Source organism: Pistacia vera, unplaced genomic scaffold (genome assembly GCF_008641045.1).
Source record: "Pistacia vera cultivar Batoury unplaced genomic scaffold, PisVer_v2 Contig716, whole genome shotgun sequence".
NCBI classification, from domain to species: Eukaryota; Viridiplantae; Streptophyta; class Magnoliopsida; order Sapindales; family Anacardiaceae; genus Pistacia; species Pistacia vera.
Genome location: NW_022196575.1, coordinates 70,412 through 94,486, shown reverse-complemented (window position 1 = coordinate 94,486; position 24,075 = coordinate 70,412). Strand labels below are relative to the sequence as shown.

Here is a 24,075-nt window from a genome sequence, read left to right as displayed (position 1 = left end):
CACTAAAGTTTCTTCCTTTTTTTTTTTGTTTTGTAAGAGAAAGGACATCTGAAGAGGATTGCTTAAAGTTCAAACAGTGGCTGGTGAACACAAAATAGTACCTTCAAGTAACTTACAACACAAAATAGGTTAAATGGTCCAAATAAATGTTGTTGGCATGTGTTTTCGGGAGGGGGAAAGACTGAGGTGAGGACATAGAAAGTTCACACCTCACAACTACAACTTTAAGGCAAGTCATTTAAAATTATAAGGGAAGAAGCCAATGAAGTCATAGGCACTAAAGTTTCTTCTTTTTTTTTTTTTTTTTTTTGGGTAAGAAGAAAGGACATCTGAAGAAGGATTGCTTAAAGTTCAAACAGTGGCTGGCGAAGAAAAGAATTGACAAGAAAATACATGTAATTTTGTTATGGTATTTTGAATCTAATTTATTAGATACTCATTATGAAATTGGTGGATTGATTTTGGTTCTATTAGGGGTGCGCGTTCCGGGTACCCTGCACTTTTCCAGGGAACCGGAACCGGAACCGCACAGTACAGGTTCCCAAAAAAAGAACCGGAACCGGAACCGCAAGTACGGTTCTTCAATTCAAGGAACCGGACCTAAAATGCAGGTTCCGGTTCCTTTCCAGGGTACCCTATAAAAAATCAATTACCCCCCTATTAGTTAAAAAATAACAAAAACACCTTTTAAGTTTACAAATACACCCCTAACAAATTTTCGTTATTCATTCATGTGTCCAATGTAACTCATAACCTGTAATCTCTAAGCAACACTTGAATTCAATCAATTCATCACAATTCACATAATATTCGTCAATCAAAACCAAAACACAACAATTATTCATCATAATTCACATAAAATAACTTCACCAAAATCATTTAAATCACACAATTCTTAATACTAATACTAACATTGCCATTTGCCAGGGGTCTATTTGATAAGTTAATAATATTAATGTTATAAATTTATTAATTTATGTTATAATTGGTTAATTGGTATTTATAATATACCAAATATAATTTAGTAAATTTAATATTAGAAACAAGTAATGTTATAATTAAATAAGTGATCATACTACAATGTAATTTGTAATGTTATAATTAATTAAGTGATCATACTACAATGTATTGTATGTTTATAATTAATTAAGTAATATTTATTTAATTATATGTAATATTATAATTAATTAAATTGTTAATCATTTAATTAAGTATTAAATATTGTTTATAATAGAATGTTATAATTAATTAAATAATCATACAATAAATTTTAATATATGTTATAATAATAAATTATAATATTCGATTAAATATTGTGCAAATTAGTAAATTACTAATGTTTATAATATAATGTCATAATCAATTAGTAATCATTTATTATGTAATGTTATATTATTATATGATCATACTATAATGTATAATGTAATGTTTATAATGAATTAAGTAATCATACTACAAATCTATAATTTAATATTTAATTATAAATTTTAAATCATTTAATTAATATACTATTTTTATAATGGATGTATAATTGATTAAGTATCATATTACAAATATATAAAGTAATGTTTAATTAATTAAATTTTTAATCGTTTAATTAAGTAATGTAATAGTATAGTAGATTACTAATGTTTATAATGTAATGTTATAAATTCATAACTAATTAGTAATTATGTAATCATTTAACATATAATTTTATAATTAAGTAAGTATCATAATATATGTAATATAATAATATTATAATTTAATTGAGTATTATTTAACTATAATGTAATGCTTAATTGATGTTTATAAGGTAATGTTATAATTAATTAAATTTCTTATCATTTAATTAAGTATGTGTGCTAATGTTTATGTAGTAAATTAGTAATACTAATGTTTAAAATATAATATCATAACTCATAATCAATTAAGTAATTATTATTATATAATGTTATATTAATTATATTCATACTATAAATATTATAATGTAATGTTATAATGAATTAATAATCATACACAAATCTATAATTTAATATTATATTAATTAAATTTCAAATCATTTAATTAATATACAATGTTTTAATGGAATGTTATAATTGATTAAGTAATCATATTACAAATATATAAAGTATGTTATAATTAATTAAATTTTTATCGTTTAATTAAGTAAGGTAATAGTAAAGTAAATTACTAATGTTTATAATGTAATGTTAAAATTCATAACTAATTAAGTAATTATGTAATTATTTAACTATATAAGGTTATATTAAGTAAGTAATCATAATATAAGTAATATTAAATATTATAATTTAATTGAGTAATTATTTAACTATAATGTATACTTAATTAATGTTTATAATGAAATGTTTATAAGATAATGTTATAATTATAATTTTTTATCATTCAATTATATTGTGCTAATGTTTATATAGTAAATTAGTAATTACTAATGTTTAAAATATAATATCATAACTGAAATCATTAAGTAATTTTAATTATGTAATGTTATATTACTTAGAATCTACATAGTAGTATAATGTAATGTTATAATGAATTAAATAATTATACTATAAATCTATAATTTAATATTATAATTAATTAAATTTCAAATCATTTGATTATATCTAATGTTTATAATAAAATGTTATAATTGATTAAGTAATTATATTAAAATATAAGGTAATGTTATATTAATTAAATTTTTAATCGTTTAATTAAATGTAATAATATAGTAAATTAGTAAATTACTAATGTTTATAATGTAATGTTTAAATTCATAACTAATTATGATTATGTATCATTTAACTATGTAATGCTATAATTAAGTAAGTGATCATAATATATATGTAATATATAATATTATAATTTATTGAGTAATTATTTAACTATAATGTAATGTTTAATTAATGTTTATAAGGAAATGTTATAAGGTAATGTTATAATTAATTAAATTTCTATCATTCATTAAGTATTGTGCTAATATTATGTAGCAAATTAGTAATTACTAATGTTTAAACATAATATCATAACTCATAATCAATTAAGTAATTATTTAATTATGTATGTATAATTAATTAAAATCATACTATAATGTATGTTATAGTGAATTACTATTAAATAATCATACTATAATTTTTAATGTAATTTATATTAATTAAGTTTGTACTAATGTTATAATAAAGTCAATTAATTAAGTAGTATCAATTAATGTAATGCTATAATTAATTATACATAAAATCAATTAAGTAATGTTATAAAATTATAATTAATTAAGTAATCATTTAACTATAATGTAATGTTATAATTGATTAAGTATGATATTTAACTAGTAATTAAATTTATTAATGTTTATCAATTTATCATATATATAATTAATTCAATTTATATAGTATTACTTAGAACTTGATATTTGAAGTAAATAACTAAATATATTATTACTCAATCAAATATACTATTTTATTCAAAAATATTCTTTTATAACATTAAAAATGTAAAACACTTTTAATTGGATCATAATTCCAATTATTCACTTAATTGATCAAAACTTTAATTAATATATTATAATATATTAAAGCTTTTAATATGGTGTATTTATATGTATAAAGTATAATTGTATTCGTATATTTATTTAATTAGGTTATTCTAAAAATTTAATTTTTTTATATGTAAATAATAGAACTTCCCCTTATTACATTTCACAAATATTTCATTATAGTCCAGGTTCCAATAGGTTCTAACAGGTTCCAAAACGGTTCCAAAAAGGTTCAAAACAGGTTCCAAACAGGTTCCAAAACAGGTTCCAAACAGGTTCCAAACAGGTTCCAAAACCGGTTTGCCAACACGGTTCCAACAGGTTCCAAACAGGGTACCCTTTTTACAGGTTCTGGTTCCGGTTCCGGTTCCTTCGGGGGTAAGAACCGGAACCGGAACCGCACAGTAGCGGTTCCAAAAAATTGGAACTGGAACCTACCCGCACAGTGCAGGTTCTGGGTAGGTTCCGGTTCCGGTTCCGGTTCTTACCCCCGGTTCCGGTTCTACCCGCTACCCGTGCTCACCCCTAGTTCTACTATTCATTTTGCCACCATTTTGCAGGGTTTCCTACCAACAAGAACTCCAATACAAAATGAGAAATACATTTATGTTGGAAACAAGACTATTTTTCAAGTTGAAGCCATAGGAGTTTATAGATTAATGTTTGATTTTGGACATGTGTTGGATTTACAGAACACTTTTTATGTTCCTACTTTTGCAAAGAACTTAATTTATGTATCTAAATTAACTTATGAAGGTTATGAGGTTATTTTTAGTTACTCTAATTTTTGTATTTGCAAAAATGACCTAATTGTAGCTCATGGTTCTTTATTAAGCAATTTGTTTGTTTTAAATTTAGGTCCAACATTTGAAAGTAATTTATTTTCTATTAATCATACTTGCACCAAAAGATTATATTTGAATGAGAAATCTAGAAATTTATGGCACCAACATTTGGGATATATATCAATTGAAATAATTAAACGGTTGGGAAATGATGGGGTTCTTGAGACTCTTGATTACATGATCTTAATTATTGTATCAACCATATAAAGGGGAAAATGATCAAACAGACTAAAAGGGGCGCCAGAAGATCGAATGAGAACTTAAAAATCATACATACTGATATTTGTGGACCGTTCATACCTCGTCTAAATGGTCAGAGATATTTAATTTCTTTCATTGATGACCATACAAGATATATGTATCTCTACCTTCTACATTATAAAGACGAAGCATTATAGAAGTAGAGAAACAAAGGGGGAAAATGATCAAAGTTGTAAGATCAGATGGAGGTGGAGAATGTTATGGTAGAACCACAAAATACGACCAATCACCTGGCCTGTTTACACAACACCTTTAAGAGCAAGGTATTCAAGCACAATATACCATGCCTAGATCGCCAGATCAAAATGACGTTGCTGAAAGAAGGAATCATACGCTTATCGATATGGTCAAAAGTAGGGGTAAAAATTGAGTCGAGCTGCTAGTGAGCTACTACTCAACTCGATGTTGGCTCGAACTCGACTCGATGTTAGTCTAGTCGAGTTTAAGTTCGAGGAGTTAATCGAGTCGAGTTTGATCAAAGTAGAACTCGACTTGATATGTTTGCGAGTATTTTCACGCTCGATGGTTTAAGTTGATAGTTTTTAAAGTAATAAGGGTCATATATAATTTAAAAGTTAAAAGTTTGCAAATCCACCCCTGTTAGATGAGCTTGAAATCAAGTTCGAATTCGAACTGGAATAAAATTCGACTAAAACTTGAAAAAAAAACTCGATTATATGAACTTGAGTTCAAACTCGATTTCCAATTTCAAATACCGAGTTCGAGTTCAAACTTGATTTCTCAAGCTCGATCAGGCTCAAACTCGAACTCGAATTCAAAGGTTATGGAATCAAAGGTTGCTAATTTTCTAGAAAATGACAATAACAATGGGAGTGTTCAACCTCGAAACATTGATCTAAAGGGTTTAGAGGCAATTGAAATTTCTCCTACAATTGAAGGTGAAGGATTAATCCTTTTACTCGTGGCTTGTGGAAAACAAATTCACGATATAGTACCACATCAAGAGCAAGTTGTTGTTGAGCCTATTGTTCAAATTCAAGAAAATGAAAATTTGGAACAAGGTCTAAGAAGATCTCAAGAACTAGAAAATTAGCAATCTCCTCAGATTACCAAGTATATCTTCAAGAATTAGAAATAGATGTGGGTATTAATGAAGATCCAACATTAGAGATGGTAATAGGTTGGGCCGGGACTAGGTACCCCTTGGCCCGAGCCTAAGCTCGACCCCATGACAAAGGCCCTGTCCCAGCCTAAGCCCGCCACGGGGATGACAGGTAAAGCCCAAGCTCGGCCTGACGGGCTTTTTGTAATCTCAGTCCCGGCCCAAGCCTACCCATTTTTATAATGTGAATCTTTAAATATTAATAAATTTGAATTTTTTTATATATTTTTAATTCTAAAAACAGTTTTTAAATATTAATTTATTTTTGAATACTCACCAAATATTAATAAATTTCAATTTTTTTTTTTATATATATGTAGGATAATTCTGTAATTAAATATATAGTATAAGGGTAATTTAGTAAAATTAATAGTAAAATTGTCGACCGGGCCAGGCCGGGACTGAAGACATGCCCATGCCCGACATGTACCCGAGTGCAGACCTTAAAATCAATCCTAGGCCCAAGCCCAAGCCTGCTAACACCGAGTAAAGTCTGGCCTTTTCGGGCCAAGCTGGGTACCCGGAAATATCGAGCCCATTGCCATCTCTATCCAACATCTTTTTCGAAAGTAATGGAATGTAGAGATTTCATTTCATGGTTAATGCCATGAAGGATGAAATGGAATCTATGGCAAAGAACCAAGTTTGGGATCTTGTTGATCTACCTAGAAATACTTCCATTGTGGGGTAGAATCGATAGATACAAGGCCCAACTTGTAATGAAAGGTTATAACTAGAGAGCTGGAATCGATCATCATGAAACCTTCTCTTCGATATCTAGAAAAGACTCTTTGTGAATAATGTTGGCAGTAATAGCTAATTATGATCTTGAGCTACACCAATTGGATATCAAAGCTGCATTTTTAAATTGCGATTTAGAAGACGAGGTATACATGGATCAACTTAAAGGATTCACTTCGGACAAAGGAGATCATTTAGTTTGTAAGCTTAAGAGATCCATATATGGCTTGAAGCAAGCTTCTAGGCAATGGTATTTAAAGTTTAATAAAACTATTTTGACATTTGGCTTTATAGAAAATTGAGCTTATCATTGCATTTACATCAAGATAAAAAGAGGTAGTTTTATCATACTTTTACTATATGTGGATGACATTCATTTAGCTAGCAATGATCTTGGATTGCTACATGAAACAAAATAATTTTCTAGCTCAAAACTTCAATATGAAGGATATGGGTGAAGCCTTATATGTCTCAGGCATAGAGATTCACCGAGACATATCATTAAAGATCTCAAGATTATCTCAAAGGGGCTATAGTGAAAAGGTTTAGAAGCGTTTCAATATGAAACATTGTTCATCAATTGTAGCACTTATTGTTAAAGGAGACAAGCTTAGCCTTGAACAATGTCTGAAGCACTATTTTAAAACCCGGACCGAAGGGCAACCCGTTTTGCTGCTTAGGTCATGGGTCAATTGGTCCAACTGGTTGGACCAGCCGGTTGGACTGATAACGTCAGCGATAATTTTATTTTTAAAAAATTGTTATTAGTCCTTAAATTTTAGTATATTACAAAAATACACTTAAAAATGTTCAAATTAGTCCCAAATTTTTTATTTATTTCAAAAATGCCCCTAAAAAATTACCAATTAATCCCTAAACTTTTGACATATTCTAAAACACCCCTAAAAAATTACAAATTAGCCTTTATAAATTTGAAATATTACAAAACCTCCCTAAGACTTGAACCGGATTGGAGAAGCTATCGGGTCTTGGTCGGACCAGTCCGACTGGCCGGTCTGGTCCGGGTTTTAAAAAAGAGGTCTAAAGATTGATTTAGAGCGTCAATCCATGAAGAATATTCCCTATGCTTCTGCAATAGGAAGTCTAAATTATGCTTAAGTCTACACAAGACCTGACATTTCATATGTAGTGTGGGGGTTCTAGGTAGGTTCAAACAAAATCATGGTCTGGCCCACTGGACAACAGTAAAAAAGGTATTGAGATATCTTCGAGGGATAAAAGATCACATGCTTGTCTATAAGCATGTTGATGACTTGGAGTTAATTGGATATTCAGATTCAGATTACGCTAGATGTCAAGTCACATGAAAGTCGACCTCAGGCTTCATATTTCTCATTACGAGAGGAAGAGATTGTTGGCATAGTGTAAAATAGCTGAAGACAACTTCTTCCACAATGGAAGCTAAAGTAGTAGTGTATTATGAAGCAGTTTATCACACATCGTGGTTGAGACAATTTATCACATATTTAAAGGTGGTCTCATCAATAGAAAGACAAATAAAGATATTTTGTGATAATACAGCAGCTGTGCGCTTCTCTAACAGCACATGTTTACTAAATCGATGTCGTCACATTGAAATAAATTATTTTGTTGTCAAAGAAGATGTTTGAGATCGTTATGTATTGGTTGAACATATTGACACATATGATATGATCGCTAATCCCTTCACCAAAGGTCTTCCACCCAAGGTATCTGTGGCTCATGTAAGCCAATATGGGTTTATGTAAATCATTGTATTAATAATTCTTTCTAAGACTTTGCAAATGTAAATTTGACGATTTCTATTAAAGTTTTCTGTTATTAATTTTGTGTATACATATAGTTTTGATAATGACATGCCTATGGTATTTAAGGCAATAAAGTTGACCCAAGAATAAATTATTGAATTTTATTTTATAAAGTCTGGTTGTCACTCATTATAAAATGAACAATTCATGTAATGCATGGAAGGGAGTGTTCTTGTCATAAGGCATATACTGCCATGATTCATGACTTGTGCTTTTATCATAGATGTGATGAGCCGATTAAGAATGAACTAAAACTCTATATATGGCCATACATCAAAGTCAATTCACTCTTTTATATTCGCGGCAAATAATGGGCCAAGTGAGGGAATTTAAGTGGCCCATTAACTAACACTTCCTCAGGGAAGTGGATATAATAAGAGGTAACTACCTCAGTAATTACTTGGTAACACTTAGGGTCCTGGGTGATAATTATAAATTTAGGCGTTCGTTTCCCAATTTATAGTCTGAGAAAAACACCCAGAAATCCTAATTGAATTGAATCAATTGATCCTTTTGGAGTGAATCACACGAATACTAATGGCAGGAATTACACCAAGTTCGAACAAAAGTATGTAATATTTATTCCAAATTTTACAAAATAATGATGATAGTCTGTAAATTAAGTTTTTACTCTCTTTCATTTAATCCTTTATTTTATATATAATTATATTAGAGATTGTACGGGCAAAAAATTGTCTTGGGCCTTACTAGGCTCAAGCATAGAACATCTACTATATGGTTTAGGGCCATGACCTAACTTTGGTTGGGCCTACGCCAAGAGCCAATTACTAAGGCCCATGCCCATTGGACCAGGTTATCTTCAAAGGGTCCAGAGTTCTATTCAAACCCTAAGAAATATACTTCCTATTCATCCTAATTTGTCTAGGAACCTAAATCCTATATGAATTAGGACTCTCACTCCTTTAAAGGCAAGTAAATTAAGACTTTCTTAGTTACTGGAACTCTGCCATTATGAACTCAGAGTCCTACTAGGATTCGAAGATCATCTGGCCACTATATCAACAAAGGTCTTATCTCTCATAAAGGATTCATTATTCAATACCACCTACTAGCTCCTAAAGTTCTTGCTCCTACGAACTAGCACCTTTACCATAGCTCTAATCTCCAATTAGACTTCGGTAATCCTTTCTCCCCTTGGCCCTTACTAAATAGCCTCTTTCAGCCTTGCTGACTTAAGAGTCGGAGTGCCTACGGTAGACACTACACCGGTGTCTTAAGTAAGCTTCGCGCTTATTTCTTTGTGTGTGCAGGTTCATCAGATCGTCAATGGCCTCAACCTAGGGGTGAAAGTCGAGTCGAGCTGCTCGCGAGTGGCTCAAGCTCGACTAAGTGATAACTCAAATTCGACTCGCACATAGACGAGCCAATCACGAGCTGAGCCGGCTCGACTACAGTGTCAAGCCGAGTTTGATCAGTGGCTACTCGGCTCGTTAAGCTCACGAGCTTGAGCCAACTCGCGGGATTATTTGCAATTTTTAAATGTATAGGGGGTCATATGAAATTATGTTATGTTTTAGGTTTAAAAAGTTGCAAATCCACCCCCATATCAAACAAACTAAAATAAAAATCGACACACACACACACACACCCATAAATCTCTAATTCCTAAATCAAACTACAAACCCTAACCCAATAGATCTCTCCTCGATTACCTCTATTCATTGGAGAATCGCTGTTTTCCCTCTCCACTGACGCATTTTGCTTTTTCTTATTCTTCTCACTCTCGTCTCACTATCTCTGTCACTTTCAAATGTTCAGCTTCAACGTCTCAAATATCAGGTAATCTTTACTTAACAGCCTCTCAAACTCACTCTCACTCTCACTCTCACTTTCAGTCTCAATCTCAACCTCTTAGTGTCAGTCTCGGCCTCTCAATGTGACTTTCATCAATGTGGTAGTACATAGGAGAAGTGGGAGATTGATTTGGTTAAGTGGTTCTAGGGTAGAGGAGCTAGGTAGCTTGGTTCAAGCAAAGTCAATCAATTAAGAAATAAAAAGCAAAGTACATGCAGAGAAAAGCTAAGGAAAGAGAAAGAAAGAAAGAGAGATGGTGTGGTGGTGGTGTTGCAGAGACATTAATAGTGTGGATAAGGTTCCTGCAAGAAGAGAGACGGGTCTTTTTTCACTCTTCTCTAGTCTTGAAATGAGTTCCCACTTCCCATAGAAACAAGTTTCTTTCTTTCTTTCTTTCTATATATATTATTTTCTTTCTTGCTTTCTAGATATTTATTAATCCTTAGCTTTTCCTTGCATGACTCATTTATTTACTGAACTACAAACCAGCAAAATGGCCTCAGTTTCTGATTTTAATTTTTTGGGGACTTTGATATTTTGCAAACGTTAGGGGTTCAAAACTTCAAATGATATTTATGAATTCAAACTCGAGAGTGTCACTAACTCTCAGTTTTAGACTTTTACTTTATACATCAATACATGTTTGTTCTTTGTTGCTGAATAAGTTGTCATTGTGCAGGAAGCTGCTGTTAAGATCTCCTCTAGGACTCCCTTTGAAAAGGGTTGGTCAAGAACTCAAGATTCATCAGAGGCACAAGCACAACCAAGGGTGAGCATTCAGTAAAACTTAATGATTTTTGTGTTTGTTGTTTTTATCTCCAATTGATTATGAAGATTTTTGATTCTGAAATGAGTTGAGATTATGAATCAGTAAAAGGGAGTCTTGTATGTTTATTTGTATGTTGATAAAATGAAATCATATTTGAGATTTGTGTGATCAGTCACTCTTGTATGTTGATTAAATAAAATTGATTTGGAATTTGTGTGATCTCACTCTTGTATGTTGATTAAATAAAATCAGATTTGGAATTTGTGTAATTGATGTCTCTATGCTATGTGCCTTGATGAACTTTTATTTTTTTATCTTGGTGTTTAGGTTCTGATATTTCCAATACTAATAGTGTTATTTTCTTTTATTAAGGTATGGATTCCTCATCCGGTTCCCATGCCATGTTGGATGAACACTTGGTTGAGGTTCAGATTGAGACCACAAACACAACCCCCACAACTAATAGGAATGAAGCTGAAACTGAAACCCAGGGTAGTAGCCTGCCCAATCAAAATGATGCTAATCCATTCTATAGAGAAAAGAGCTAAGACATCTGCGATTTGAATGTTTACGGAGGTGGTTCCCACCTGACGTACAAAAAGGCAGATTGCAACCATTGTAAAGCCAAACTAGCCATTATTCTACCTGAAGCACTACTCAGTTTTCTATACCTCTGAATGTGTGTTCGCGGCGAATGGTGGCCATGAGATAGCAACAACAAAAATTTTCCGCCATCAGATTCTAGTATGGGGCAAACTGAGATGTCAATTCTAATAGGTGGTAAGTTTGATATGGCAGTTATGAGGGAATTGGTTGCACATTGGGTGCTTATGCATGAGCACCCATTCACAATTGTGGAGGAAGAGGGTTTAAATAGTTTGTTAAAGTATGCAACGCCTTGCTGGAAAGGATATCACTTATTACTAGTAGAAATGATTGTGTGAAGGTGTGTATGGAAAAAAGAAGTTGAACCTGCTAAAAAGTGTTGATAAAATAAGTTTGACAACCGATTTTTGGAATTCAGGGAACCAAAAGATTGAATACATGGTTCAAGGGCATGGGATAGATTCTAGTTGGAGGTTACAAGCGTGTGCTCAGTTTTGTTCATGTACCTCCTCCCCGGGGTGGGATTAGATTCCTGATTGTATATTCAAGTGTTTAAGGGAATGGGGAATTGAACCAAGGTCTCACGATCTCAGTTGATACGCCTCAAGTAATGATGGTGGCAGTAAGGGTTATAAAGAAAACTTTCAATAACTAGGAGGCTAGCTTGTGGAGGTAAACTATTTCACATTAGGTGTTGTGCGCACATATTAATAAATGGTGCAAGATGTCTTACTCAAATTAGGCACGTCATTCAAAACGTTCATGATAGTGTGTCGTACATCAAGCAATCGGAGAGTAGACTTCCCATTTTTTCAGAGATTGTACAACACTGGCAGTTGCCATACCAGAAGCTAATCCTCGATTTTAAAACAAGGTGGAGCTCAACTTATGAGATGTGTCAGTTGCATTGAAGTTCAAAATGGTGTTTTCAAGGTACTACGAAAGAGATCCAAATTATCATTCTTGTCCCTGTTAGGAAACCTGGTTGCGCAGCGGAAAACAAAAAATTACACCATGATCGTTCCTTAGAACCCAAAAATCAGGGCATAGAAAATTATGTTTAATTTTGTAAGAATCTGCAGAAAAGTAAATCCAAAGGTTTAGATTCATACCCGATTGGAGGCTCCACCAATATTGTCTCTGAACGTTTGCTACCGATCCAAGTATAGGATCGAACCGTAGAGGTCCACACAAGACAATCAACAAGAACCAAGGAGGGATTTGCTAGATCCTCCTTGGCCTTAAGAAATCAAGAAGAAAACAAAAGTGTTTGTTTTCAATGGAACAGTAAAAGTGGCGTGGGAGAGTTTTTGGCTGGAGGTTTTTCTTTTCAAAATCAAGAATGAATAAAATAACACACCCAATTTCCAACTAAAACCCTTTCCTTTAAGCTTATTTTAGTTGCCCTATTCCCATATGGAATGGCTTGGCATCAACCCAAACACCCCCAAATTTGCCAACACTCCCAATTAGATATTTTAATTTAATTCATCATTTTATTCAATTAAATCAATTAATATTAATTAACATTTAACAATGATGATATTTAATTAAATATGTGCGAACACAAATTTAACCTTAATTTCACTATTTATTTTTTTAACAAATTATAAAAGGCTACGACCTCAGACAATTTATTGCACTGTGAAATTACCAAAAATCCCATTTTGCCTAAAAAGACAAAATGCCCTTCTTTCTTCTTGGCTCTTAATTATCTTCTATGTGTGTGACCCATAGGCTCCTCATCATACCGATAGTGTATATTATCGCGATTCACCAATTAATTGTCTCACTAATACACAGACCAAGATTGGCCTCTAGCAAGGCATCATGGTCCCCAGATTCGATTCAGAGAATAGCTACCTGTCACCGTATATGTTGCCGTACAAACTGATCCTTTCATCATACGTTATCGTCGAGACGAAGGCATAGAAATAGTGTCAACCTTCGGTTACTCTTGAATATATATTCATTTCTGGACCATGACCCGTTTTAATTTAGATAGAGCAACAACTCAATCCCACTGTGGCCACAGTTTCAGTGTCATTGCCATATACTGAATTGCGCTGTGAGATACTTCTCCTCGTACCCGGACTGATGAATCCTCTGTCAATCCACCATTCTTGATACACTCCTTAATACAGCCAATCACCACCATACTGACAGCTTTGAATAGAATTGCTTAGGCAGTGTCAAACTGTACCAATCGGTGCACAAGGCGCTCCGGTGATCTCAAGTCTAAGGATCACATGCACCACCTTCATTAGAGGATTTGTTCCATAGACACTGGGGTTACCACCATATGGAATCCTCTGGTGGGTCAGTCTAGTGAACTTGCTGCGTATATCCGCCTACACAAGCACCCATGTGTTGCACCAAGTTGTCATCAAACAACCTTGACAAGTGAGATCAGTCACTGCCTTTCGACAGGGTCGTTCAACACTATGATAGCCTTACGTATTATCTGTGCCCTTACTTCAGAATAATACTGGCTACGGACGTTTCTAGAATGGCCACCACATGTGCTCATAGGGTTCTCACTATCAATTTGAAACACTTGATACCCTCGTCACGGTTCTACCATTCTAGGACATATATCAATACATATTGCAATAATAATGATTTACCGGTATAGAATAAATGCCTTTTATTATTGATTATGACATTATTACAAAGGTAATTCTACAATAATTGATTGGCTCTAGGGCATCTACTCTAACAATCTCCCACTTGCACTATAGCCAATCATTCATGTATTTAACCAAATGATTTCAAGTGCCTTTCATGCTTCTGCTGTGAAGAGGCTTTGTCGTGGATCTACGAGATTATCGTCAGTATGCACTTTACTAATCGCACGTCTTTCCTCTAACTATCTCTCTGATGAGATGGAATCGCCTGAGTATGTGTCTGGACTTCTGTAGAACTATGGTTCCCTAGCTTGAGCAATTGCTCCATTGTTGTCACAATAGATGTCTATAGGATACACACATCGTAGAACCACACCAAGTTCAGTGACGAACTTCTTAATCCAGACTGTCTCCTTGCCCACATCTGACAGTGCAATATACTCAGCCTCTATTATAGAGTCCGCTACAGTGCTTTGCTTGGAGCTCTCTAGCTCACTGCACTGCCATTGAGACAAATACAAACCTGCTGCGCGATCGATATCGTCTTTGTCTGTTTGGAAACTAGCATCCTGTATCCTCTTACAGTGAGCTCATCTTCCCCTCCTAAACCAAGACATATCCTTAGTCCTCTTCAAGTACTTAAGAATATTCTTGATAGCCATCCAGTGACGCTCACCTGGATCCGATTGATGTCTACTACAAGTGCTCAAAGCACATGAACCAATCCGAGTACATAGCATGGCATAATAATGGATCCAATTGCTGATGCATATGGGATCCTCTTCATCCTATCTCTCTCATCTTGTGTTTTAGGACACAATTCCTGAGAGATAAACACCATGTGACATCGGAAGAAATCCTTTCTTGGATTCTTCCATACTGAATCGTTTCAGTACTTTGTCAATATATGCACTCTACTTAGGCTAGCAACCCATGCGATCTATCACGATAGATCTTTATACCAGGATGTAGCTGCTTCCTCTAAGTCTTTCATGGAGAAGCACTTGGATAACCAAGTCTTTACCGACTGCTAGTTCGGTATATCATTCCCCGATCAGAGATGTCATCGACTCCAACACTAGGAATGCTACTAGCGCTCCCACTCACTTTCTGTAAACACAGGGCTCATCTTCGTTTTTGATAAAACCGATTCTTTTACGGCCTCATCAAAACGAATGTTCCTCCTTGAAGCTTGCTTGAGTCCATAATGATCTCTGCAACTTGCATACCTTATTAGCTTGACTATCAAGAACGAAACCATCAGTTTGTGTCATACATCCTCCTCAAGGTTTCCGTTCAGGAAAGTATTTTTGACATCCATTTGCCAAATCTATAGTCATATGCAGCATTGCAAGCATTATCGGATGGTTTTAATCATGGGAACGGTGAAAAGGTTTCTTCATAGTCAATGCCATGAATTTGTTTGAAACCTTTGGCACCCAGCCATGCTTTAAAGTATGCACGTTGCCATCATGTCAGTCTTCTTCTTGAAGACCCATTTACCCCCTATGGTTTTACCCCTTCGTGGTTCCACCAGAGACCACACTTGGTTCTGGTACATGGAGTCCATCTCAGATTTCATGGCTTCAGCCATTTAACAGAATCTGATCCAATATAGCGTCTTCGTAGGTTCTGGGTTCATCGTCTTGATAGACTAGTACGTCACCATGTTGAGTCACGAGATAACCGTATCTCTCGGGCTCATGGCGTACTCTCCCAGATCTACGAGGCTCCTGTGCTACCTCTAGGTAGTTCACTTTGATCCACAAGTCGTGGAGTAACCTCCTCTTGATGCTCAACACACTTCCTGTGGTACATCATCCGTCCTTTGTCTAGTATATTCTTGTGGTTCTAGAACTTCATCGAGTTCTACTTTTCTCTCCCACTAGTACTTCTTAGAAAATATTCCTTTTCTAGGAAGACCCCAGATCGAGCAACAAGATTTTGCGCTCTCTGGGTGGTAGAAATGGTATCCTTTGGTCCCTTTGGATACCCCCACAATAATACATTTACAGGATTTTAGGCCAGCTTGTTCGAAGTCAATTTTAACATAAGCTTCGCAACCCACAAATCCTTAGATAAGACAAGTTGGCTTTCGCCCACCCATCATATCATGGAGTCTTACTACAGACTTTGACGGCCACAGTTTAAAACGTGAGTCGCAGTCTCTAGGCATAACCCCAGAACGATGCAGGTAAATCACTAAAACTCCATGGACCTAACCATGTCAAGTAGGTCCTATTCCTCATTTGACACTCTATTGTGTTGGGTTGTATAAAGAGGGGAGTTGTGATACTATCCACATTCCTTCAGGTACTCAGAAAACCCCGAGCTTAAGTATTCACCTCCTCGATCCGACCGAGAGCTTTAATACTTTTGCCCACATATTCTGTACTTCATTCCTGAATTCCTTGAATTTATCAAGGCTTCAGATTTATGTCTCATAAGGTAGACATAACCATATCTACTGAAATCATCATAAATGTATGAAGTATGAATATCCACCTCTGGCTTCAACTGTTAGTGGACCACATACATCACTATGGATGATGCCTACAGTTCAGTAGCCCTTTCACTTTGTCCTGTGCAAGGAGACTTGGTCATCTTGCCTAAAAGGCATGACTCGCATACCTCAAATGACTGGAAGTCAAAAGGGGCCAAAACTCCATCCCTTTGAAGTTTTGCAATGCGAGTCTTATTAACATGACACAATCTACAATGCTAGAGATATGTTGGTTTTGATCGCTAGTTTAGCTTTTTGGTTTCAATATTGAGAATATCTTTATTGTTTAAATCAGAACATATAATCCATTATATAACCTTGCAATTCCAATAGAATACCATTCAAACTAAAGGACAACAATCCATTGATATCTCAAAAGATAACCCTATTATCCAAAACGGATACTGAAATAATATTTTAGATAGAAGGTACGTGATAACAGTTATGTAGTTCCAACAATAAACCCGTAGGCAAAGATAAACATAAGTCCCTACACTAATGCAGCCACATGTGCTCCATTTCCAACTCGTAGGTCCACCCTCCCTTGGCGAGCACTCTACTCTGCCTTAGTCCCTGACATCAGTACAAATGTGAGTACCACATCCTGTGTCCATGACCCAAGATTTTGAGGAGAGAATTAATCTCAATCATGAAAGTACCTGAAGCCGTAGCCTCTGACTTCTTCTTGCTTGCGAGGAAAGCCTTACAGTGTTTCCTCCAGTGGCCAGGCTTGCCACAAAAAAAGCAGACTACTTTGCCCTTTCCTATGCCACTCTCAGGACCAAGCAACCTGTCCTTTAGGCTTGGGCTTGGGTTTGGCCTTAGCCTTATCCTTGCCGTTACCCTTGCTTTACTGGCAGCAACTAGTAAAACAGCTTGGACTTTTTCAAGTCCTGCTCTGCGTCCTCAGCATGTTCGAAGTTCTGATAGGGTTTTCTCCATCGTGTTCATATTGAAATTCATTATGAACGGAGCATAAGAGTCAGGCAGGATTGCAGAATTAAATCCGTTTGTAATTCTGCATCCAAGCACATCCCAAAGTCTCAAGCCTCTCTAGTGCTCGATCATCTTGAGCACATGAGGACCAACTTGGGCACCCTCATTCAGACGACTCCCAAACAGTGCTTTCGATACCTTGTACCTCTCATGTCGAGCATTTGTTTCATAAAGCTCTTTGAGGTGTAGAATTATGGAAGAAACTCCATATTCTCATGCTGCTTTTGCAGCATAGGTGTCATCGATGCTAACATCAAGCATTGTACGCTATCAGCATCATCAAGGAACTTTGATAAGTATCCTTAACTTCCTGAGTGGCATCAGGATCAGCTCACCATGTATGGCTTTTCAAGGATATACAATTTCTTTTCTGACTTAAGTATAATCCGAAGATTACGAAACCAGTCTGAGAAATTGGATCCATCCAACCTGTTTTCTTTTTCGATTATCGTCGCAGGTTCATAATACTCATTTTCGGTGAATCTACAATTGCAGAAAAGATAAAGTTATTATAAAGTTCATTATTATTTAATATGGTCTTTTATTAAACGATGCTCCCACTATTTTACTCAAGCCAATAGCCCTCACTATTAACTCGGGAAAGCCCTTTGGCTTTCCTAGTGACCGAGATCCCATCCTGCCCATTTCAAACCTTCGCTTTGGCGAACAGCCAAAATGGGTTGATTAGGTAGGCCAACAAACTTAATCCACACCAATTGATAGCTCCCACTATCAACCTCAAATGTGAAAAGCCAACAACCAATCACACAATCCATGGCTCCAACCATTGTCCTCAAGTGTGATTCTCATTATCAGTAGTGGACACTACATGTCACCACGTACACATAATATGTGTGCTGCTCTACTTCGCCTATGTGCGTTTATCAACCTTCGCTTTGGCGAACAAGCAAAACTGTCATTTTATCGACCCATCACCATTAAGGAAAACTCTAATGAATTTTAACCTCCCACTGGTAGAAGTGTACCCTTCGCTTTGGCGAACAAGTTTCGACGAACAGTGGTTTGATTAAAACCATGGTGATGGAAGGCATTCGTGACTTAATATTCTTAGTTGAGGGGTTTGTTATTTAATGTCTCATCAGATTATTATCTTTGTTAGAATGCATTGTTTGGCATGTTATTCAACATTCAACCTTAGCATGCATTCTAACAAAATTTAAACGTGCCGGTACAGGCCTAACAAAACCGATCTCCTCGACCTAGAGGGATCGGTGGTCCACCTAGGGATCTTGTAACTATCTTAGTCTTCAAGTATGGTTGCCTCATCCTTCGCTCCGTCTCCAGGTACATTACAAAAACATCATTCTAAATTTACAATAAAATTAATATTAAACTAATTTTACATCAACAATTTAGAAACCTCGATTTACATTCGAGGGAATGAGATGAGAAAAGAGTACATTAAGAAGAAGAGAGAAGGCAGGACACACACGCCCTATTTAAAATATTACAGCCATACATACCCAAAATAATTTAAAACATTCACCCTCAGGTCTAAGGCTCATGTACCGCGCACCATGCAATATACAAAACAGTACAAAGCATACATTTCAAAAATATCAATTTGAATTGGGTGGGTTAGTTAATTAATTACCCTCTTAAATGTGCAGTATACATTGGCTTTATAGGTTATTAAAACCCACAGATTAGTCCCTTGCAAAAATACAGAATTGGAAAGCTACAGCCTTCGCCGCGGTGAGGGTTTATCTTCGCCGCGGCGAGGATTTACAGTATGCACTTCCCCGCTGCATACTTCGCCGCGGCGAAGGTTTTATCTTCGCCGCGGCGAGGATTAACATTAGGTCTAGCCGTCACAAACTTCCCGCGGCAAAGTTTTATCTTCGCCGCTGCGAACTGTCCAGGGCTCCCCGCGGCGAAACCTGGAAATCCCCAATTCGTACAATTCGCGTTTTTGCAGTTTTTTTTTTTTTGTGTATAAACACGAATCCAAATCAAATCACGTACATACGTTCAACCAGGATATTACCCACAATATAACATTCATCAACACATTATTAAACCAGTTTATCATTTGAATCACTCATTCAACAGTGGATTTACAGATTTTTCAGTTTTTAACAAAATCTGGGTTTTTCATGGCAGATTCATCAATGCAGCATGTTATCAACAAATACATGTATCACCATTCAATAACTTAAATCTAGTACCCTAGCTCTGATACCACTGTTAGGAAACGACCCGGTTGCGCAGCGGAAAACAAAATACAACCATGGATCGTCCTTAAACCCAAAAATCAGGGCATAGAAAATTACAGTTTATATTTTATAAGATCTCAGAAAAGTAAATCCAAAGGTTTAGATTCATACCCATGTTGGAGGCTCCACCAATATTGTCTCTGACGTGTTTGCTACCGATCCAAGTATAGGATCGAACCGTAGAGGTCCACACGAAGACAATCAACAGAACCAAGGAGGGAGTTGCTAGATCCTCCTTGGGCTTAAGAAATCAAGAAGAAAAACAAAAGTTTTTTGTTTTCAATGGAACAGTAAATGGCGTGGGAGAGTTTTTGGCTGGAGGTTTTTCTTTTCAAAATCAAAAGAATGATAAAAATAACACACCCAATTTCCAACTAAAACCCTTTTCCTTTTATCGTCTTATTTTAGTTGCCCTTTCCCATATAGAATGGGCTTGGGCTACAACCCAAACACCCCCAAATTTGCCAAACACTCCAATTAGTATTTTTAATTTAATTCATCATTATTTCAATTAAAATCAATTAATATTTATTAACATTTACAATGATGATGATTTAATAAATATTTGTGAACACACATTTAACCGTATTCACTTATTTAATTTTTTTAACAAATTAAATAAAAGGCTACGACCTCAGCAAATTTAATTGCACTGTGAAATTACCAAAATACCCTTTTGCCTAAAAAGACGAAAATGCCCTTCTTTCTTCTTGGCTCTTAAATTATCTTCTATGTGTGTGACCCATAGGCTCCTCATCATACCGGTAGTGTATAGTATCGCGATTAACACCAATAATCGTCTCACTAATACACATACCAAGATTGGCCCCTGCAAGCATCATGGCCACCCGATAGATTCGGATTCAGCAAATAGCTACCTGTCAACGATATGGTTGCCGTACAATACGATCCTTTCATCGTACGTTATCTCGACGAGACGAAGCATAGAAATAGTGTCAACCTTCTGACTCTCGATATATATATTCAGTTTCTGGACCAATGACCCGTATATAATCTGGATAGAGCAACAACTCAATCCACTGTGGCCACAGTTTCAGTGTCATTGCCATATACTGAATTGTGCCGTGATGATACTTCTCCCATACCCGAAGTGATGAATCCTCTGTCAATCCACCATAGTCTTGATACACTCATTAAAGCCAATCACCACCATACTGACAGCTTTGAATAGAACTGCGTTAGGCTAGGTCAAACTGTACCAATCGGTGCACAAGGCGCTCCGGTGATCTCAAGTCTAAGGATCACATGCCTACCATTCATTAGAGGATTTGTTCCATAGACACTGGGGTTACCATCCATATGGATCCCTGGTGGGTCAGTCCAGTGAACTTGCTGGCACATATCCGCCTACAACAAGCACCCATGTGTTGCACCAAGTTGTCACCAAACACCTTGACAAGTGAGATCAGTCACTGCCTTTCGCAGGGTCGTTCAACACTATGATAGCCTTACCGTATTATCTGTGCCCTTACTTCAGAATATACTAGGCTACAGACGTTTCTAGAATGGCCACCACATGTGCTCATAGGGTTCTCACTATCAAGATTTGAAACACTTGATACCCCTCGTCATGGTTCTACCATTCTAAGGACATATATCAATACATATTGCAATAATAATGATTTACGCGATATAGAATAAAATGCCTTTTATCATTGATTAATGAACATTATTACAAAGAGTCAATTCTACAATAATTGATTGGCTCTAGGGCATCTACTCTAACAGTCCCAACTTAGAAGACTGGGACAAAGTTGAGAAAGTTTGTCAGATTTTGAAAGTTTTTAGTGATGCCACAAATATCAATTCCGGGAGTGACTATCCTACTTCAAATAAGTTTTTGGCTGAGGTTTGTAGGGTGAAAATATTGTTGGATAGACATGCAAATGATAAGGATGATTTTGTTCGGAGCATGGTGAGGTTGATGAAAGCTAATTTTGATAAGTATTGGGGAGAGTGTAATTTGTTGATGGCTATTACTGCGGTATTAGATACTAGGTGTAAAATGAGAGTAATTGAAGGTGCCTTCCCCAAGATATTTGGTCCTCAAGAGTCCCGGACACATGTTGTAAGAGTTCAAGAGGCCTTATATGAGTTGTATGGGGAATGTGTGGCTGATATGCAATCTTCTATTGCCCAACGCAGTGCTGATGTAGAGGTTAGTGGCGGGCCTAGTAGCAGTGGGGTGTTTACGGGAGATGACTCTTCTGGTTGGTCAGTATTACTGAGTTTAGTAGAGACAACTGATACGGTTGCATCGGAAAAATCAGATTTGGATTGTTATTTGGATGAGGGAAGTTACAAATGTCAAGAAGCTCATGATGCTTTTGATGCTTTGGCTTGGTGGAAATGGAACAATTCAAAGTATCCTGTATTATCTAAGATGGCTCAAGATGTACTAGCCATTCCTATCACCTCGGTGGCATCAGAGGATAGTTTTAGTGCTGGGAGTAGAGTCATCGACACTTATCGAGCTTCATTGTTTCCTGAAACAATCCAAGTGCTACTATGTGTGGGTGATTGGTGCTGCAATCTTAACGGATTGAAGAAGGAGAGCAAAGTAAGTTCATTTATTAAATTAATACAATTTATATTCCTCCTTTATTTGTAATTGACTTTATTTTACTCTTAACTTAAACTTTTTTTATCTTTCTCTATATGTATTTTAGAGGGATGTTCAACCAATGGAGATTACACTTCCTATCCCTTCAGCTGAAGTGATTCAGTAGATGTTTGATCCTCCAGCAGTCCAAACATTCAAACTTTTGATATATTGGCAGGTATATGTATATGTTTTATTGTTTGGAAAATAAAAATTAGGATTAATGAAGAGTTGTATGTTGTTTATGGAGAGTGGGCCGTGGGGTTCAACTTTGTTGGTTTTTGAGGATGCTAATTGTTAAAGTTTGTAGGTTTTGTTGTGGTTTAGGCCGTTTTGCAGTTTGCATTTTTCAGGCAACTTAGTGTCTTCACTCTTCATCATCAGGATGTTAATTGTTTATTATGTTGGGTTGCAATTGTTAGATGCATTACTTTATCCTTGTAATATTTACATCATTGGTTAAGTTCTCATTGTCATTGGACAATATTTAGATGCAATTATAATGCATGCTTTATAGAGTAACTATTTCTAAGTCACATTAGGCAGTATCATGAATATTATTTCTAAGTTACATTAGGTAGTATCATGCTTTATTCTTGTAATATTTACACCATTATTTCTATGTATATGTTTTATTGTTTGGAAAATAAAAATTAGGATTAATGAAGAGTTGTATGCTGTTTATGGAGAGTGGGTCGTGGGGTTCAACTTTGTTGGTTTTTGAGGATGTTAATTGTTAAGGTTTGTAGGTTTTGTTGTGATTTGGGCCGTTTGGCAGTTTGCATTTTTCACGCAACTTAGTGTCTTCAATCTTCATCATCAGGATGTTAATTGTTTATTATGTTGGGTTGCAATAGTTAGATGCAATTGCTTTATCCTTGCAATATTTACATCATTGGTTAAGTTCTCATTTTCATTGGACATTATTTAGATGCAATTACAATGCATGCTTTATAGAGTAACTATTTCTAAGTCACATTAGGCAGTATCATGAATATTATTTCTAAGTTACATTATGCAGTATCATGCTTTATCCATGTAATATTTACACCATTTTTAATTCCCATTATTTTTTTTCTCAGTTTTTGAAGGTATGTAGATACTAGATACACAACCTCAGACTCAAAGTGCACGTTTGCTTTAACAACTTACAAGATGAACATTTTGCTGCCATATTCCAAGCTTCCAACAACTCATAAGTTAGAATTGTGTTTGCCAATATATGGTGTTATGCTTTTTGTACATGAATGTGTGGGATGTTTTATGTGACACCTTATTTTTTTAGTATAGTTCTTCTTGAACCTTGATCTTATACTTATGATATCATCATATCAGTGTATCTAAACTTATTATGTCATGCTTTGCAATGTAAATATGTAATTATCTCTTAATTTCATGTAATTGGTGGTAATTGTCATTTGTTGTCGAATTCGAGCTAATACTTGATTTTGCATCAAGCTGCAATCGAGCTTGCTTGAATTCGAGCTTCCAACAGTATCATGAGTTCGAGTTCAATTCAGGTTTGTCACGCTCGATGAGGCTCGAGCTCGTTGCTATAGTAACCGAGCTCGGCTCGGCTCGGCTCGGCCCGGCTCGATTACACCCCT

At 35.4% G+C, this 24,075-nt stretch overlaps 1 protein-coding gene across 1 annotated transcript; it reads left to right on the top strand.

Annotated features, from left to right (window-relative positions):
• The first annotated feature begins 5,404 nt into the window (after positions 1–5,404).
• On the top strand, positions 5,405–22,595 carry LOC116114641 (zinc finger BED domain-containing protein RICESLEEPER 1-like). Its single transcript, XM_031400783.1, has 5 exons — positions 5,405–5,642; positions 6,554–6,630; positions 10,787–10,876; positions 21,578–22,426; positions 22,536–22,595. The coding sequence occupies exons 1-5, from the start codon at positions 5,405–5,407 to the stop codon at positions 22,593–22,595; spliced, it is 1,314 nt and encodes a 437-aa protein (XP_031256643.1).
• Positions 22,596–24,075: the final 1,480 nt, after the last annotated feature.

Coding starts and splice junctions, on each gene's coding strand:
- LOC116114641 (XM_031400783.1), top strand. CDS start 5,405: ATGGAATCAAAGGTTGCTAATTTTCTAGAAAATGACAATAACAATGGG. Junction 5,643..6,553: donor AAATGAAAATTTGGAACAAG/GTCTAAGAAGAT, acceptor TAATGTTGGCAG/TAATAGCTAATTATGATCTT. Junction 6,631..10,786: donor ATTGCGATTTAGAAGACGAG/GTATACATGGAT, acceptor GTCATTGTGCAG/GAAGCTGCTGTTAAGATCTC.